The sequence below is a fragment of the Theobroma cacao genome, chromosome 4 (assembly GCF_000208745.1).
Source record: "Theobroma cacao cultivar B97-61/B2 chromosome 4, Criollo_cocoa_genome_V2, whole genome shotgun sequence".
Taxonomy (NCBI): domain Eukaryota; kingdom Viridiplantae; phylum Streptophyta; class Magnoliopsida; order Malvales; family Malvaceae; genus Theobroma; species Theobroma cacao.
This window is the reverse complement of record NC_030853.1, coordinates 21,227,102-21,247,204: the sequence shown is the minus strand read 5'-3', so window position 1 is coordinate 21,247,204 and position 20,103 is coordinate 21,227,102. Positions and strand designations below refer to the sequence as shown.

Sequence of the window (20,103 nt, the reverse complement as noted above, 5' to 3'; positions counted from 1 at the left end):
CGTATCCTCATGAGTTTTAGTAGCCCGTCGCACACATGAGGTGTCTGCAAATAATGTCTGCACAATTTTGATTGGAATGTGCATCGAACGAAATACTTGGTACTTTGCAACAAACACAACAGTCGGTCGAAAATGCATTGGGTCCATTGTCATTAGCAAACGACACTGTGATGGTTGTGAATGATGACGATGCATCTGATCAGATTGAAGATGATGTTGAAGAGGATGACACTGCGGATTGGAACGATGAATTGCGTGATGACTGTGAAGATGATTACATTGGCGGACATGAAGAACATTCAGAGGATGACAGGGTTGAGCAGACCGACATTCCTGATTGTAATCATGCAAATGGCAGTCAAGGTCGTACTACAATTATTGTGTTAAAAGAGGTTGAGTTGGACGACCATGGCAGAACTGTTGAATTAGAAGATGTTGAAGGTGCGAACCCTATTTACGAGAACACCATTGCACTTGAGAACGGCATTCGTTCGCCTGATGATAGTGATCAAGAAAGGGTAAATACAGGGGTATCTCGTCAATGGATTATTCCCGGGCTAGATATGATATCCTTCCAAACAGTTGGGAGTGAGAAATCCAGATCAATAGACGACCACTTATATCGCAGAAAAGTGTTTCCATAGAGGGCTAAATTGAAACAAGCTTTGAGCATGTTGGCACTAAAAGAGCATTTTGAGGTTAGAGTTAAAAAGTCATGTCACGCTTGTTTTGAGGTTGGTTGTAAAGATAAGGCATGCAAGTTTGCTTTGCGTGCAACGAAGTTGCCTGAAGGAGAACATTGGCAACTTCGGACCTTTCAGAAGGTACACACATGTACTGTTGATGGTTTGCAATGTGGGTACCGAACTGCAAGCGCGAGGGTAATTGGTGACCTTATCTCCAGTAGGGCGCAAGGAAATTGTGTAACCCCATTGAGACCAAAGGAAATAATGGAAGAGATGAATCACAAGTGGGGATTGCAATGCCTATATGGTAAGGCTTGGCAAGCGAAGGAGTATGCAGAGAGTCTTGTGTTCGATTCATCGAAAGAGTGATTCCAACTACTCCCCTTGTATTTCCATATGTTGGAACTTGAAAATCCTAGTACTGTCACGTGTGCCGCTACTGATAGGGAATGATTCAAATATTGTATTTAGGCATTCGGGTCATGTATTCGGGGGTTCAGTGTTGTAATGCTGCCTGTGGTTGCTATCAATGCCACACATCTAAAAGACAGATTTAAGGGTATTCTGTTTGTGACGGTATGCAAAGATGCGAATGAACAAATATATCCACTTGCATTTGGCATTGGCCACGTCGAAGACGAAGAGTTTTGGTCGTGGTTTCTTAACCAATTGCGTCATGCGATTGGTTGTCTTGAAAATGCAATGTTCATTTCTAATAAGCATCTTGGCATTAAGAATGCGGTTGAGAAAGTGTACAAGGACACTCATCACGGTCTATGCAATTACCACTTATGGAAAAACGTTAAAAACGGGTTCAAATGCGAAGATGTTACCACGATTTTCACCATGGCTGCCAACTGCTATAGGGTCACCAATTTTGATAGACATATGAATAAGTTGAAACAGCTTTGCAAACCTATTTATGACAGCCTTATGAGATTAAACCCTGAGAGATGGGCACGTGCACAATCACCAGTAAGGTGATACAAGCTAACGACATCCAACATTGCGGAGTGTATTAACTTTTGCTTGAGGCATACAAGAAAAATGCCAATAACAGTGTTGATCGAGTACATCAGAGGCATGCTTCAACGTTAGTTCCATGACCAGCATAATGAGGCATTGAATTTGATCACGCCCCTCAACCCTTGGGCTACCGATCTGTTGAACAGATAGTTCAATGAAGCATGTCACTTTTCCATACAAGCAATCGATCGAGTGGAGTTTCAAGTTATAGGCGGGACTAAGGACAAAGTAATGAACCTCTCCACCAAGACGTGTTCATGCGGTGAGTTCCAGACCGATCTACTCCCCTGCACGTATGCCATGGCAGCAATAAGGTATGAACAATCATGTTTTGTTATATTGTGCATGATGAATTGAATTTTTACATTGTTCGGCAACTGTGATTTCATTGCCTTAGCAGTAAGTGCAAACATGCAGTCATTGAATTATGCTTGGACTATTACAGGACTTAGTCTTGGGATGAGGGATATGCGATTCCCATTCGTCCGGTTGGGCATCCAAGTGAATGGGACATCCCTCATGACGTTTAACAAATTGTTGTCTTGCAACCAAGTTGGTGAGGTCAAGCGAGAAAACCTAGGAGGAAAATGATTCCATTAGCTGGGGAAGGCAGCGGACGACGTAGATGTTCATAATGCAAGAGTTATGGTCATAATAGAAAAAATTGTAAGACTCTGTTTAGCAGCTCCACCGATAAATGGGGAAACATCATCTGCTCAGCCGACGGCTCGACGAAGATGACCCAAGGCATGTGCAATTTACAAACAACCTGGGCACACATGAAACCGCTGTCTAATGTGGACTACAAACTCTGATAACATTATAGGTGTCGTACCTGAAGATAGTGGCTCTTCAGACGTTAGTTGTTAGGGATTGTTTCAAACTGGCCATTGATATTTGCATTTAATAATACTATTTCAACTTGATTTTAACAGAGTTTAACAGAGTCTGCAGATGATATTTGCAACAGATGATGTTGCAGCAGCTATGACCAGAACAACGAAGCAAAATGACTGTTGTGATTGGGGGGACAAGCAAATCTAAAACACAAGATGTTGCAGCAGCTGTGACCAGTACAATGAAGCAAACTGAGTGGGGTGACTGGGGGACAAGCAAATCTAAAACACAAGATGTCTCTCTCAAAGTGGATGGAACTTTATGAAAAAGCAAACTGAACTGTTTGGTTGAGGAATGAAAAGTTAGATACGCAAGATGTCCATATGGATGACAAAACCTTCAAGTCCAATGGTGGGGACGGTGGAACTAGTTGGGGAACAATGAATGAAGAATGTGAAAAACCTTATGCTAGTGATACACTGCCACGGTCTGGTTGGGGATCAGAATATGTCATTCCTTCAAAAACCTTGGACGATTCTTCCAAATCTAGTGGCTGAGAACAACAAAAGTCACCAGAATGTTATGAAGGTTGGGCCTCTCTTGATGAGTCAAATCAACCATCAAGTTCAAATGGCTAGGATACACCAAATGGTTTAGGTAGCATTCAAAGTGAAAAACAGCATCAGTCATGTGACAGTGTAGGGGCTCACGTTGTTGGGCTTCAGATGCTAGTAAGAAGAATCATCCTCTGAAGTCAGCTAGACTCATGAATGATGATTCCAGTATGGTTGCAATGAACACTGCTACAACACAAAGATTAGACATGTTTCCTTCTGACCAAAAAGATATATTATATGGCGTTTTTTAAGTTACCTTACTACAAAGGTTATTTCCCATAATTTTCAATTATAAATATATTGATAGCTATCGTTTCATCTTTGAATAGTTCCAAATTTAGTTTAAGGGTGAAGAGAAGTTGAATAGAGAAAGTTAAGGAAAGCTTGAGGGTGACTTCTTTTCATTTTTTTACATCCAGTTACTGAGAGAAAGTATTGAGGAAAGACTTTTGAGGATCTTTGAGGTGAAAAAGTGAAAGAACACAAAGAATCCTATGAAAAAGTGTACCAAAGTATGAGAATTGAAGTTACTTTGACAAAGTTATGGAGGTTTCAAGGGATGGCTTCCATGCAATATGGAAAACGTTTATTGAGGAAGAAGGATGGGAAGAAAAAGAAGAAGCTGCTAGAAGTGAGGAGAAAGTGCTGAAAAAAATTAGATATTTATCTATAGTTGACTACAGTTCCCCTTATTTACAAAAATGTCATTGCATAGTTGGATCATGAAATTCCAATTACAGTACTTAGCACATTTGTTGGATAATCAAATTCATTGTACTCCTTCATAATTTGTTTTTCTTTGTAAACCATTAAATAAAGCACAAAATATTTAATAATATTTGCATGGTTGATTTTGGCATCTTGCTTCATATTTTGCCTAAAAAATAATGTATAATAATAACATTGTTTGGATAGCTATAGTACAAGGGTTTAGGGTTTTATGGTACTTGCTTTTATGGTAATTGTTCTTAATGTCAACCGTTGTAATCAAAAAACATAAAAGGCATAAGATAAACAAAAGACAATCAATTAAGCAAAACAATCTCACATCAAAGCATGGCAAGCAGTAATAGTTCAATGTACTCGATACATGAAAGATACAAATATTTGTAAATACAACCAAAATCTATCATATGCGGGAATATCTATCCATAGATGATAAATATATCGATAGATACCATTTCTTTCATATGCCAGTATTCCCAATATCTATCCATAACTTATGATATATCGATAGCTGTCGTTTCATCTTCCAATCATTCCAAACTTAGTTTAGGGGTGAAGAGAAGTTGAACCCCACGGAGCTGAACCGTCTTGCACTATCTTAAGCAATAGTCGCATCTTCAAGCAAACCCAATGTCTGTGACAATGGAGACCAAAGTATGGGTGATAATGAATACTCAAGCCTATGATCAAGGAAGAAATGGTAACTAGATCTTCAACTGTCTGCCGCATCAATTGGTCTTTCAATTGAACCAGGTAATGATTTGTGCTCTTCCTTACTGTTTAGGGACATATCACATGGTGGTAGGTATTGAGAAATAGAGAATGTCATCATATCGTGCGGGAAAGTGGTAGATTGGGAAAGCTTAAAGGAAAACATATACCTTGAGGGTGACTTATTTTCATTTTTCGACATGGGTAAACTTAAGGGTCTAAATACCTTTCCATATTTTGATTATAGCTCGACTCTTGTTATGGAATTTTACTCCAGCATTCACCGGAGTGCAAATGAATTTGAAAATCCTAGAGATTTTGACCCATTTGTTTTGAATGTGTTTTTAGGAGGAATGGAGTTTACAGTTACTCCCTTTGACATTGGGAAGCTCCTGAAAACGGAATACAGACACAGAAAATACAAACCTCCCTCATCATATGACCCGTCCCACATGTGGGCCTAAGTGACAGGCAGAAAAGAACCATACATCCCAAAGTCATGTTCTGCTCATCATTTGAAATCTGCACCAGATAAGCTGGTATATAATTTTTTGGCGTCCACATTACAGGGAAGGAGCAGTCATTTAAGACATGTTAGCGCTGAGGATTTGTGGATGATGGAAACAATTGGAAGCCAGTTTGGCGTGAATATTGCAAAATATATGATCATGAGAATGAGACAAGTTGCCATGTGAGAAAAGATGACCCTTCCATATAGGAACATCATATCGACTCTAGTTAAGAAGAAAGGGATATGGAGCAATAGGTAACTAGCTAATTGGACCAGTCGTAGGCCTCGTAATCTCTCTTTTAGATGGCTCGTGAAAAAGGGATATGACTTGAGTCTTGATGAGCCATTGAACTCTGTCGAAGGCAGCCCAGTTCATCCTACCTATGATACTCCATCTAGACAACCGTCTAGAGTTCTTGTTTCCAATGATGTGATGTATAATAAGTTTATGAAGATTGATGAGAAACTCAATAATCAAACTGCTAGAATGCAGGCATTGGAATTAAGGATACAGAATGTTGAGAATCTTCTAATGTAAAGAATAGATACAACTATTCAGGCAGCAAAAGCGCGGCAAAATTGACTGTCTATAGATAAGTTTCTCCGACATGAACCTTAGAGACAAAAGGAAGTCAGTTGTCATTAGTTGTGGCTGAGTCAACCATTCCAGATGAACATTCATATTTGAGAGTTGTGGGTTAACTGGATTATGGATATGGATACTGTTGTTTGTATTTTTCATAATTGACTTGTGGTATTTTGTTTTCTTTAAATTCTCTCAACATGTGCTTTAACTTTCATCTGGTTGAGGGTTTAGGGTGTTCAACTCAATATTTTATTATGATGGTGCCTAGGGTTGAGTTATGGTTTGATATTATCCATGATAATTGGCTTACCCTTATTCGAAGAACATGACACACAATGAGTGAGTCACGCAATGCAAGATCATCTAGTCACGTGATTCAATAAGAATTTGTTATGCCACTCCATATATACTACTCACGCGACTCGATATCAACTAGTAACGTAATTCCATAATAGCCAGTCACGAGACTTAATTTTTTAACTCATGCAATTTTAGAATAAATATTCACGCCATACCATAATAACTAGTAACGCCACTCCACATATATTACTCACGCTAGTCAATATCAACTAGTGACGCGATTCCACAAAAAAGTCGTGTCACGCTCTTCCATATTAACTAGTAACGCCAAACCATATTTACTACTAACGGGAGTTAATATCAAATACTTACACGATTCTAAATCTTAACAGTTCACGCGATCCATATTTACTACTCACACGATTCCAAGTGGATTAGTGACGCGATTCCATATTAACTACTGACTTGATTCAAAATTTAGTACTCGTGTGACTCCATAACAAATACTCCCGTGAATCAATATCAACTGGTGATGCGATTCCATCCCCACCATTCACGCAATTCAATAGCAACTGCTTACAACCCTATGTCAAGCAATGCATTCAACATGTCATATAGGCTATAAAGTAAAGAAGTAAAGGGGGGTTGGCATATGCAAACGAATTAACTCTGTCATGTAAATTGTGTAAAATACTATCAGACTTTACTACTTGAATAAGAAAAAAACAATGTTGTTCTTATTGGACCTGTATGCTTATCACATGAATGAATACAAAGAATAATATGTAAATGATACAATAAAGAATAATATGGAAATTATACAGAATAATATTAATGTTATTTACAGATTGAAAAAGAATAAACAAATTAAAAAATTTAACAACTTAAGCTATTGGCAAAAATCTCAAGGGCAAACTTTGTTCAAATGCCCTCTATGGCGTTTGCCTTCAGCGTCTCATCCTCCGAGCCGATCAACCATTGCAACGAGGCTATAACCCAATCCTAGCAACTGTGCGAATCTTGCTGTATCGGGGTCTTCTCATTTAACCTATATTCCATCCTCGTCAAAGCTCGTTTTTAACGGTGCGAGCTGACAAAGTACCTCACCTGGTGGCATATAATGGGACAATGATGTTAGTGGACTCATCTGCTTATCACGCAAGTCGGACTTCAGTGCTTCTTTCCAACTGTACGATAAGTCCACTAACATCATAGTCTATTTCAGCAAGTTAATGTGCACTACCACCCTGTGGCTGTCGAAAAAGAACGGTACTAGAATTTAGTCAACCTCATGCCATGGCAAACCCCACAGAGGTCTCCCACCACTTGCATACTCAAGCACATCGTCTGGCATAACCGTCTCACTCGGCTTTAATGTCTTCTCGGTGGGGGAAGGCTGCATTTCTTAGCTTAGATGGAGTAAAATAAGTTATCAATTACGTTAAGCACAATAATTATATGCAATTAAGTAACCTTAAACCCCATACATTTGAATAATTACAACTCAGTAAAATATAATATAATTACATAGAATGCGGTCTTAACGATGCATATTCTCTACTTGTAGTGTTGTGGATGGTGCTCGCGTGCCTGCTTACACAACACACTGATGCATGCATCAATCTGTTGAGTGTCTATCAACTCTGTCGGCATCTCTAATTGTCGAAAAAAATCAAGGCCTTTCTGCCCTTCGATGCCCAGAATGTTAACCCTGCATATTTAAAATAGAGTTAAATTAAAATTATTGTGAAGTTACTTTATTACGAAGGTTATTTTTCACAATTTCCATATAATAATACCTATGTCAAAAGGTCTATGTAACAAATACCCTAAAACCGTTAACCCTAATATGGTCTACTGTTTTCATTTTACCTGGCTCGGTCGTTTTTCAAGAAGGACTCATATCTGTCCTTCAAATCATCCTTCGCTTTGCGTTGGACTAATAGCGGGTTAATGTACGGGCTTCGCAGGTATTTGCTGGTTAAGATCACACATGCATTTTCAGTCTCAGGTTGAGGTGGAGCCTCAGTAGAAGATGTAATCTCACCATGCCGGGGGGCTTCTGCTGGAGTTGGGATAGGACCAGGATGCGCGAAAGTTGTAGTTCGACTACTCACAGGATGAGGTCCCTCTTCGACCTCAGATGGAGGAGGTGGAACCTCGAGAGAAAGTGTGGGCTGAGAATGCTGGGCTGCCTCTACTGGAGATGGGATAGACGCAGGATGATGTTCAATCGGGCTACCAGGAGGTCAGCTTCGGCCCTAAATGATCAAAAAAATCAAACACATTAGAACAGTGTATACATCGTACATGTTATAACTCACGTGATGAATAACATAAAACCTCATATCTCAAAACGGTCGATCAGCTGACCGATAATCTGATCCTCTAGCCCTTACAGTGAACGCTAGATATGCTTATGCAGTGACTGCATCTGCATCTGCATAACCCGCTGGATATCCAACTGTATTAACGTCTGGATCTCCAAATGCATTGACTGCATCTACATGTACATATTCGTCTACAATGACTAGATGTCTTTCTTCCACTGTGTCCATATCTTTTGCAGCTTTCACTTAATGCTCGTAGTCATTTACGGATGCAGCACCCGGTTGCACGGCTCAACATGAGGGGCAACACCTAAAGTAGGAGGAGGGGCAACAACAAAAGCAGAAGGAGGAACAGCATGAGTAGTAGCATGATGAGCAGCAGGAGTAGCACCATGAACAGCTACAGGAGGAGAATGAGGTGCTTTAGTAGCACCGAAATCGAAATGGACCTCCTCGTCCGTGGTGCGTCTCAACTTAACTGCTCATCGTACTGAACTTTTCCCTTTATGGTCCATTATTTTTCTCCTTTGCTGGGGACCAAATTCTGGGTGACCCTCCAACTTTCATAATGGAATGTATTGCTGCCCCTCGGAGATATTGACCTCAATGTCCGCCCAGTATGCAGTCAACATCTCTTCTGCCATTGGCTCCAACGTCCTTATTGCCTATAACTGCACCAAAACATACATTGCCATTAGGTATAACCCTCGCTACCCTATGACAATAAAAATAAAATTTAATAAAATAAAAAAATATGGTTTTTTACTCACCTTGCCCTCTCTCTCCAAGCTTGCAATATTAGCATGGAAGTCTGTAGGCCTCTCATCACATTCCCATTTAAGCATTCTTAGCCAAACCTGTCCAAATTGCCATTGCCTTCCGAACAAGCTTCTGATTTCAAGTATTGCTTATAACGCCCAAAACTGCACATCAATTGTGTAGCATTTTTACTCACCTCATAAATTCTTATGCGAAAACAATAATGATAATGATAAACATTAGGCTATGGTAGACTACCTAAAACGCCCATATGAATCTGTAGAGGTGGTAGCGCTTCTTATCTACTTCACTCGCAACAAGAGGTTCGAAACCCCTCAACAAGTAATCCACAATCAGACTCCACATGTATGTGCCCCATGGGAATGCATTCCACTCGTCCATGTTCTCGACCAGCGACAACAACCATGGAATCACAGATCGTCTGTAGTCTTGACCGAATAAAACATTGGTCACGATCAAGACAAGGGCCATCTTGCTTACGTCTCCCTCCTGCTGAAACTGCCCTCCCTTGAACGTATCTAAAACCTGTTGGATCTTCACCTCCTTCCCAAGTCCCCAATATCGTAGGTGAATTCCTCTAAGGAGGGCCTCGTAAGGATTGACAATGAAGGCCGGTAGGGGACCAAACTTCAGTCTTGTCACCAAACAGAACTTCCTCTTAGAAAAGCGGACCTTCATTTTTCCTATTGCGAACCATAACTCTGCCTCCGTGGCATTAGGTTCGTTGATTCTGCGCAGCATTAGATTGTGCAAGAGACTGGCACAGAATAAACTCTTGTCTGCTTCGACATCCGTCATGTGCTCGAAGCATGTTTTTTTAAAGTTTTCCAGCTCGTTCACTTGACATAGCATCTCACGTATCATGTGCAGATGCGACCACTTACAGTGGATGTTAATGCCCGCATTTAAACCCCACCGGTGCCTCGACACACAAAGCAAAGACTCCACGTCTTCCTGCTCTGTGCTGGCCATCTGTAACATAAAATAGATAACATTCTCATTTTAGTCATGTCAATACCATCATTGTAGATTAACAAAAAACTACAGGAATTTCTTAGAAATAGCCCTCTTCATAAGCTCACTCAAAAAATAACCTTAACAATATTTTTAACTGTTTTTAGATAACCCTGAAACAGAATAATTAATCCAAGTGTGGATTATGGATTATTAAATAAATCAACATATACACATTAAAGCATTACAATTGACCTAAAATAATACAGAATGAACCCATGCAAATAAATTTCATGCAGTTATGACACTTGTGCAATTTCCTACAACAATAGTCACGCAATGCCTAATCAATTAGTTATGCAATTACTAACATTAAATCACGTAATGATTTATAAACAAGTCACACAATTCTAAAAACAACTAATCGAATCACGCACACATTAACTGACGCCATGCCTACACAATATTCATGTAATAACCTAGAAACCAGTCACGTAATGCAATGACCTAAAAACCAGTCACGCAATGACCTATCAATCAGTCACGCAAAGTTAAACCCATTTGCAATCACACAAACCCTACATGACCCTATGCCAAAATCCACTTACGTAAAAGGTGCCAACCACCTAAGTACGCCCTCACTCATGCATTATCTAACAAAGGGTCATAACACATACATATCAACCAGTCATGCATGGCTGGTCAACTTTCCACCCTAACAACACCAACAATATCACCTTCATGTTTATATTCTAAAATTTCAAACAACAACAATATCAATATGAACAAGCAATATGTATAGATTTATGCTCAAAAACCTTAACCCTAAACATGAACAATAACGATTCTATCAAAAACCTCCACACAGTTCAAAATAAAATAAAAAATTCATAAAAAAATATTATACCTTTCTCAACGTAATGTCAAATTCTTCACACTGCTCAATATGTTAACTACCTTTATGCGAATAATAACCACTCCAAAAGGCTCCTACCACTGTCAAAATGCTCGAAAATTGAACTGTCGATGAATGCTTTTGACAGACTTGCTTCTGAGGATATGTACGGTCTCTTGATGAAAATCGAAGAGTTGTGGTCCATATAAAGGACATACTTGACCCGTTAATAGGTTTCGGGTTGAGGCGTTGCTCCTAGTAAATGGGTCGGTTTCATTAAGGATAATTTTGTCTAATTTTTTTTTCTTTGCTAAAAACAGATAAAATTATAGGGAGGACCATTCTCAAAACTCCTTATGCCAGATGCCTATTTATGAAAAATACTCTTGTTATAATATTGGTGATTTCAATATTTCATATTCTATTAATTAATTATTTAAAAAATAAATTTTAAAAATAAAATAAATTAGTTAATTTTATTTGAAAACCTTTTATATATATATATATTCTACTAAACACTTAATTTAACTAGAATTGTATGAAAAAGAAAAGTTATAAAATATTTTCATATTGACTTCATTCGTTTCATATTCTATTAATTAATAATTTGAAAATTAGCTTTTGATAAAAATGATAGGGATAGGAAAAATTCTAAGACGCTGATATTCATTTCAATCCTTTCATATTTCATTAATTAATAATTTAAAAATCAACCTTTGACAAAAGAAAATAAATCGAATTTTATATTCTACTAACTACTGAATTTTATTAAAATAATGAAAAATCATAAGATAAAGATAAGTAGATCAAGGCCCAAAGATAAAGATAAGTAGATCAAAATGAGAATCCAATTGGGTCCTAATAAATTAAAAGATGCGATCTAAATTTTTAAAAAATAAAATTAACTAGGTTAAATGTTTTGTTATCCTTGCTTATCCATCAATAAGCTAAATTGAATCTAATAGCTTAGCTAACATTTAGTTTGATCATGTCAAAATTGAACGTGATATGTACTTAGTGATTAGATGTTCTTATTTACAAGAACTCTTTAATCTTTTTTGGATAAAATACTTTTTATTTGAAAGAGAATAAATTTATCTTAAAAGTTGAAAATTACAATTAATTACTCCACATTTATTTCAATTATCTTTTTACTTAACACCTTTGATTTTAGTTTCAAGAATTTTCAATTTTTATTTTATTATTAAATATTAGTTTAATAAATTAAATAAAATTCTAATCATTTTCAAACTCTTTGATTTTTGAAAACTTTACAATTATGCCTTTTTGAGTAAATTCCATCCATGATCGTTAATATTTATTTTAATTCCATTTTAATCCTTAACTTTTGAATTATTCCATTTGAATCCTTAACCTTTTAAAGCGATTTCATTTTGATCCTTTCATTACATCATTTTATTAACAATTAAAGAAAATGTTCGTGTGAAATGCCAAAAAAAATATATTCACGTAATGTGCCACATAATCTACAACGTGGACACTACACCAATAGGAATGAAATGATTTGACCAAAGGATTCAAATGGAATAAGCATAATAGGTTAAATATTTAAATGGAATAATTTAAAGGTTGGGATTTTTTAAAAAAATTAAAGAAAAGGGATTTAAATTTTATTTTTAAATGAAAAATTATATATTAATTAATAAGTTAAATACTCGACTGTAGAGGTTAGGAATTAAAGTGGAAAGATAATAAAAGATTATGAATCATAGATGTTAATTTATTGAATTTTTTTCCAATGTTATTAAAGATAATAATAGGGGAAAAGAATCAAAGCATTTTGTGGGTAATTTAAAAGGGGAAAACAAAACTTTGTTGCATGTGTCATATATTACGCTTAACGCACGCAGCAGGCATGCGGCGTGGAGGAAGCGGCCCTCACGTGTGCCCACGCCATCTCCAACGCGACTGCAAATCTAATCCAAAATCCCCCAACGTAATCCATTTTTCATTTTTTTTTTCCCTATCTTTTAATTTTTACTCCTTCGAATCTTCAAGAAATTATTGCTAGTGTGTATAATAATAAATTAAATTTAAATTAATTAATTTCAAATCCTAAAAGGAAAAAGAAAGAGAGAGAGAATAATAGATTTGATTGAATTCTCCACCAACTTGGTTCTTCTGGTAAGCTCTTAGTAAGCAAACAGTCACTCACTTTCTCTCTCAACGGATTATCCGAAGTTTTCCATCAACATTCCACTTCAAATAAAGTTTCGCCTTCCAAACAGCCCCAAAAACTGGCTCATCCTTTCTCTCTCTCGGTCTCTTGGTTTCCTCTCTCTCTCCACTCCGCCTTTGAATTCGGTAAATCTTACTCTCACTTGTCACTCAACCCGTTTTCAATCTCTAAACGGTTACGTTTTGATCTTTAATTCTGGATTTTAATGCTTTCTTTTTTTTTTACGCTGTTTTCACTTGCGGTTGAATGGACTTTTATTTTATTTTGGGTGAATCAGGTGATTCAAAATGCAGGCGTCAACTCCTTTAATCGAAGGAAATTTAGGATTTGATCTTTCAAAACGGAGAGAATTACCTTGTTGTGGTGAAGTTAGGGAACGGAATTTAACTTTGAATCGTAATCTTTGCATTGGAAGTGGTTCCATTTGCAGTGGTTTACGCTCTGGTGCCGTTTCAATGGGAGCTGAGCTCGCACGTGCCAGAAATGGCACCGAAACTGTGGTTCGCTCTTCGGTCAAATCTCGATCGGTCAAAGCTCAAGCTTCTGGTTTCTCTCTTTCTTTTTTTTCCCGCATTTTCTTTAATTTTATTCGGTTAAACTTTTTAGTGAATTAATTTGAGATTTAAAAAAAGAAAATTTTGGATGCCTTTGTTTTCTTTATGTAAGAAAAATTGCTTAATGAATGCGTTGCATGTTAGGTTAGCTTGGTTTTTCTTTGGCTAATGATAGAAAAAGGCACAAAATATTGGTCTTGTTAATTATCTGCATTTTTTTAAAGTTATTACTCACATGTTTCAAATTTTTTGTGTGCAAAAAAGCTTTCGAGGAATTGCACCGCCGGAAAATTGTAAGATCATGTAGAAAAAATGAATCCTTTAGGCTTGGTTTGGTTGTTAATCTGATACTTGCTTTGTTGCTTCTTGAAAAATTGATGGAAAGTAAAATCTTTTTCGAATGAAACTGAAATGTGGCACACACTCAAACACTATCGTTCCCTATCGAAGAAAAATCATGCATTTTGGTGTTTAAAAAGCATATTTTTAATTTTTAATTACTTAGGAATATTACTTGATTTTGTATCAAAACATGCTTTTTGCTTTCTGCTACTAGACACAAAATACAAATAGCAAAACCAAAAGAACCCTTGTTTTTTTGAAGTGATAGAGCAAATTGTACGAACTTTTATTTCATGAGGTTGCTGCTGGTATTATATCTTTTATAACACCATGGTGATGATGTAGATGATAACCACTCACTTACTTTATTCTTGCAGGTGTGACAATTTGATGATTTGTTGTGTTAGTTTAATTTGAACAGTACACTCTTTCGGCTAAAATCTATTAACTGGTGCATGGTTTTGTTGGTTATGATGGATGTATGCTAGTCACATGTTTGTACTAGATGTGATTAACTGATGTCATAGTGTATTAGTTTTGTTGGAAGAATGCATTCTTCCTATTCAAGTGTATTGGCCTGCACATAGGTCATTTGCTAAGCATCTGCATCTGAGTCTTGTAATCAATGTAAAAGAAGTTAGTCTTTCTAACCTGCTTTAGTTATTTACTCATGTTTCTATGTTCTTACAAATGGCAATTGGAATTAAGCTGCAGGTGGAGACGTTGAGGACTTGACACCAATCAACCCTCAGGGGAAATCGTCTGGGATTGTTCTGCCATTTGTTGGTGTTGCTTGCTTGGGAGCTATATTATTTGGTTACCATCTAGGGTATGTCCCAGTTCAACTTAGAAGGAACGTGCTCCTATTTTTGGCTCTACATTTGTCTTTAGCGATTTTGACATCTCAATGATATACCTAGGCAATCTGCTGTAGAAACAGATAATTATACTCTCAATATATCAAAGCATTAGAAAGTATCACTATGGTTCATTTATGTGGGTCCCCAAAATATATGGTGCCTGCAACAAGTGATGATTGTGAATGTTTCCAGTATTTGTAAATATTTAAACACTGGAGCCATTAGTTATATTCTATTTTTAAATTGTTGTGGAAATTTAAGGAAAGAATCCATTATCAATATTTTGGCAGTTGGCATGCTACATTTTTTATCATATGGGTTTTTTATTTGCCATGTTTTTTGATAATGCTACACTTTTCTAATTTTCTCTCCCATTTCTTTTTCTTTCTTCAGGGTGGTAAATGGCGCTCTTGAGTATCTATCTAAGGATCTGGGGATTGCTGAAAATACTGTCTTGCAAGGCATGTATTGTGATCTTTAATTACTATGCAAATTCGATCTCTGCTTTTGTTTCTTTTCCTTTTCCTGTTCATTTTCTTTGTTGTTTGTTTCTAAAATATTTTACAGGCATATTCTGGTGTCTGAAAAACCAAATTTCCATAACATGTTTATTGCTTGAAGATTATTTAGTGAAATTTTACTGAGACAGAGGGTATACAACCACTGTATACTGTGCTTTTCATTTATAAGAGTGAAGTGGCTTAACTTCTAATAATTCAAGCAATGTAAGAAGTTGATGGATTGTTGTTTTTGCTTTTTCTCAATTTGGTTTTATTGTACGCCTAATTTGTTAATCTTTAAATTGCCCGATACTTGCTAACTTATTATTCTGACTTGTTAAATTGAATAGGATGGGTTGTCAGCACACTCCTTGCTGGTGCCACTGTTGGTTCATTTACCGGGGGAGCACTGGCAGACAAGTTTGGCAGGACAAGGACTTTTCAATTAGATGCTATTCCACTTATCATTGGAGCAGTTCTTTCGTATGTATCATTTCATTAACTATTAGCTCGTCAACTGGCATAGTTTTGCTCAAAACTAATGCTTCAAATGTTTTCAGTTCAACAGCCCAGACTATCCAGACTATGATAATCGGTCGCTTACTGGCTGGTATAGGTATCGGTATATCATCTGCTATTGTGCCACTTTACATATCTGAGGTAATATTTTCTGATCTTTGTTCTGCTTCTAGTTTTCTGGAAACATTGCTGACATTCTTTCTATCGGTCAGATCTCGCCAACCGAAATCCGTGGTGCACTTGGATCTGTAAACCAACTTTTTATATGTATTGGAATTCTTGCAGCGTTGGTGGCTGGATTACCTTTAGCAGGGAACCCACAATGGTATATTTTCCTAGCACTTTTTACATTTTGTGTCACATGGTTCATTTACTATGCTAAATTTCATTTTTGCCATTTGTGTGGACACTATTGACCATGCATTCAATCATGCATCTAAAGAGATTGTGCCCTTCTAACTTCTTGTAAGAATTTAGTTCAAAGTTTCTAAACTATGGGCTTCAATTTGGTATAATAATGGGCGGTGCTTAAAAATTCTTTCCTTTTATGATAACTACATTTGGTAGTAAAATTTTTCTGTACAAGTGTTGAAGACCTTTCTTCCTCTCATTGGCACCTGTTCATAGAATTTTTGGGCTGATTTAATCCCTTTTCTGCATTACTTCTTTTTCTTTTTTTCTCTCTTTAAGTTTGCCTGGAAAAGGGTGAGGGTAGACAAATAAGACATGGGTGAAAACTCTAGAAAAATGACCTTGCTTTACTATTCATGTCCAGGAAATGCACAATCATGTAATTTGATTCATGTAGTAAATTCCACATCATGGTGCGGGATTAGGCTTCTTTGTTGTCCATCATTTGCTGTCATTATACCATATTCATTTTGCGACTGTCCTCCCTATGCCCTTGAGCATTTGACTCAATTAGAGGTGCATGCATCCCTTTGCTCAAAGAGCTGGGTTCAAATCCTCCCTTTATAAAAAATTTTGTTATAAAATAAAATTGTGCTCCATCTGACTAGGATTATATGTTTGAACTTGCAATTTCTAACTTTTGGGATTTTGGATTTTTTTCTGTCATAGTGTGATTGAGTGAATAAGTCAGGAAAATGCTTTCATCACTATTTGTTACGTTAAGAACTGGATTTCTTTTGCAGATAAACTGTTGTGTCTACTTAAGCTTTCATCATTGTCATATCACATTAAAAACTGGATTTCTTTTGCAAATAAATTGTTGTGTCTACTTAAGCTTTCACCCTAACTTATTGTATCTTCTTTATATTTCTTTCTATTAGGTGGAGGACAATGTTCGGTATTGCTGCTGTTCCTTCTATTTTATTGGCATTAGGAATGGCTTTTTCACCAGAAAGCCCTCGGTGGCTGTTTCAGGTTTCTAATTGGACTGCTCAATCTCTCTATTTTACATTTATGTTCATCTCACATGGATATTCAAAGTATTGATTACTTATTGTTTAAACACATCAATTTTGCAGCAAGGGAAGATTCCTGAAGCTGAAAAATCTATAAGAACACTGTATGGAAAAGAAAGAGTCGCTGAGGTTATGTATGAGTTAAGAACTGCAGGTCAGGGTTCTACAGAACAAGAAGCCAGATGGTTTGATCTATTTAGCAGCCGCTACTGGAAAGGTATAGCTGCATTTTGAAAGCTACCATAATTGGACATGAAATTTATAGTGCTATAAGGCCCATTCATAAGCATGCCCTTACTAGAAATGCTATTTGACAATACTAAGAAGGATCAGATGGTGATGTAAAAGATGCAGAATATTCTTGTATTGCTTTTTTATACTGTTGTTCAATGTGAAGTTGAACTTGAAGGTCCAAAATTCAAAAAAAAAAAAAAATTCTATTAGTATCTTCCTTTTCTCTGCACCAGTCCATCTAGTGTTTCTTGATTACCACATGAAGACACAGGTACTTAATGTGCAAGGCGCTTAGGTTTTTTGTTCAACCTTTGATCACTGCTTTCCTTGTACTACCTTATTCTGTGTTGATGTCTTGATGAATAATAGTGATGAGCTCAAAGATCATGGATGTAATATAATTCCTTTTGTTTGAACTCATTTCTTACTTTTAATTAGTATAGCTAATGTTGTATTTCTTCTGTTTAGTAATCAGACTTTTAAACTTATTATTCTGAAAGAACTATGGCTTCAAGTTTATAATGCTTTGTAATGTATCATGGTAATATTCTTTCTTGATTTTATGTCCTGCTGCAGTTGTGAGTGTTGGTGCTGCACTTTTCTTATTCCAACAGTTAGCTGGGATAAATGCTGTGGTATATTATTCTACAGCCGTGTTTCGTAGCGCTGGAATTGCATCTGATGTTGCAGCAAGTGCTCTTGTTGGGGCATCAAATGTCTTTGGTTAGTATTTAGTTATTCTTTAAAAGCAGAAAAAATCCAAAATTTGCATGACATTTAAGGTTCCTGGCTTATGATGTTCTTGCACAGTTAACAATCCTGGCTTGTGATGTTTTTGCAGGCACAGCTATTGCATCCTCTCTGATGGATAGACAAGGAAGGAAAAGTCTTCTAATCACAAGCTTTGCCGGAATGGTAGGCTTGTTATTTGTTTAGAAGTTCATTTTTCCAAAGCAGAGAGTGTGGATTTTATTGTTAAATTTTTTAAAACATCTTCCTGCGTTTGCATTTTGGGCTTCATATAAATAAACTAGCATCTCTTATATACTCACTACATAAAATTTCTTACTTTTCCATTTTTTTCCCTATTTTGTATCAAGCTTCTTAGACTGCATGTCTTCATATTGATCTTTAAACCTTGATGGAAAGACTTCATCTGAAAGTTTGAGACAATTTTAGAGATAATAAAATATACTTTATTTTGTTAAGGGTAGCAATTTATTCTGTCACGCAAAACAAAGTGGTGTCTTATTTCACTTAGCTAGGTATGGATTGAAACTCTGACTATGCTCCATTCTATATACCTAAAGGATGTTTCTAGGTCAAGTTCCTCTACTTTCCTTTTTTTCAACTAAAAAATTGTGCTGAAGTATTGAATGTTGAAATTCTCAGCTCATATTCCTAATGTCTCTATTGTTTCAAAAGCATAGCCACTCAAATTATAACAACCATCCTTGTTTATATAATGGCCCTTAATATTACTTGGAAGGCCATATTGGAGAACATTCTTCTATAGCTGGCTTGGAAGTAGTGCACTTAAGTATCTCAGATCAGAGTTCTCATTTGGTTTTAGTAAATGAGTAGTTTATGCAAGCTATATAGCAATCAACTTTTTCTTGCATGTAAAACAACTCCCACAAGAAGCCTTAATTTTGCATCTGCACTATTTTTCTTTTGATTTCTTGGACACTTCAATGGATGATACTTTTCTCAATATATTCAAAATAGCAATGCTACGACTGAAACAGTGGTTTTCTTGATGAGCTAGGATGGTGGGCACCATGTATGGAATGCGTATTTCACAGTGTTGTTATCATTGATATTATTTCTTTCCAATATGATGGCCCTAAATTTTGTTACATGATGGTAGCATTTCTAGAGAGCTGTCAGTTGGGTTGAGAGGAAATGTTTGGTCCTTTGTTGTTACTTATTGCACAGTGATATCATGCCCAATTTTCTCATCCGATGTTCTTATAACTAATAAATCCTTTCATTTTTGCTTGTCTTATTTTTTTGTTTTCTTTTGGCTTGTGAAGGCTGCTTCAATGTTGGTGCTTTCTTTGTCATTCACTTGGAAGGTCCTGGCTCCCTATTCTGGCACACTAGCCGTTGTTGGGACTGTTCTGTGAGTTAACACTCTATTATATAATTATAACACGTTTGGTTTTGTGAAATAGATTGGAATGAAATAAAATAGTTATTGTGTAGAAATAGAATGAGATGAGAATATAATAGAATAAGTATTACGTAGTTTGATATGACGAATAGAATAAAACAGGAATGATTATTATGACTTGTTACAGTGTTTGATTGGTAACAATAATTTTAGAACAAGAAAGAAATAAAAATAAAAAGATAAAAATATCTTTTATAATTATTTAATTTTATATTATTTTTTAAATATTAATATTTTATTTATAATTTAATAATTAATATTATAAAATACTAATATTTTATTTATAATTTAAATGTTATTATGATTATTTATTTTTAAATTATTTTATTTTT

The 20,103-nt window shown here is 36.2% G+C and overlaps 1 protein-coding gene across 2 annotated transcripts in view; it reads left to right on the top strand.

The window, feature by feature from the left end:
• LOC18602025 (plastidic glucose transporter 4) overlaps nt 13,047-20,103 on the top strand; it is a 9,023-nt gene continuing 1,966 nt past the window's right edge. The window contains exons 1-12 of one of the 2 annotated variants that reach the window (XM_007033165.2): nt 13,047-13,284; nt 13,437-13,705; nt 14,770-14,884; nt 15,309-15,376; nt 15,766-15,898; nt 15,976-16,075; nt 16,147-16,259; nt 17,227-17,320; nt 17,425-17,578; nt 18,172-18,318; nt 18,437-18,510; nt 19,632-19,720. In XM_007033165.2, coding sequence (XP_007033227.2) covers nt 13,447-13,705; nt 14,770-14,884; nt 15,309-15,376; nt 15,766-15,898; nt 15,976-16,075; nt 16,147-16,259; nt 17,227-17,320; nt 17,425-17,578; nt 18,172-18,318; nt 18,437-18,510; nt 19,632-19,720 — 1,346 coding nt within the window. In that variant the 5' untranslated portion in view covers nt 13,047-13,284; nt 13,437-13,446. Of the gene's footprint in view, nt 13,285-13,436; nt 13,706-14,763; nt 14,885-15,308; nt 15,377-15,765; nt 15,899-15,975; nt 16,076-16,146; nt 16,260-17,226; nt 17,321-17,424; nt 17,579-18,171; nt 18,319-18,436; nt 18,511-19,631; nt 19,721-20,103 lie in introns of both variants that reach the window. The other variant, XM_018119898.1, reaches the window with a different exon arrangement.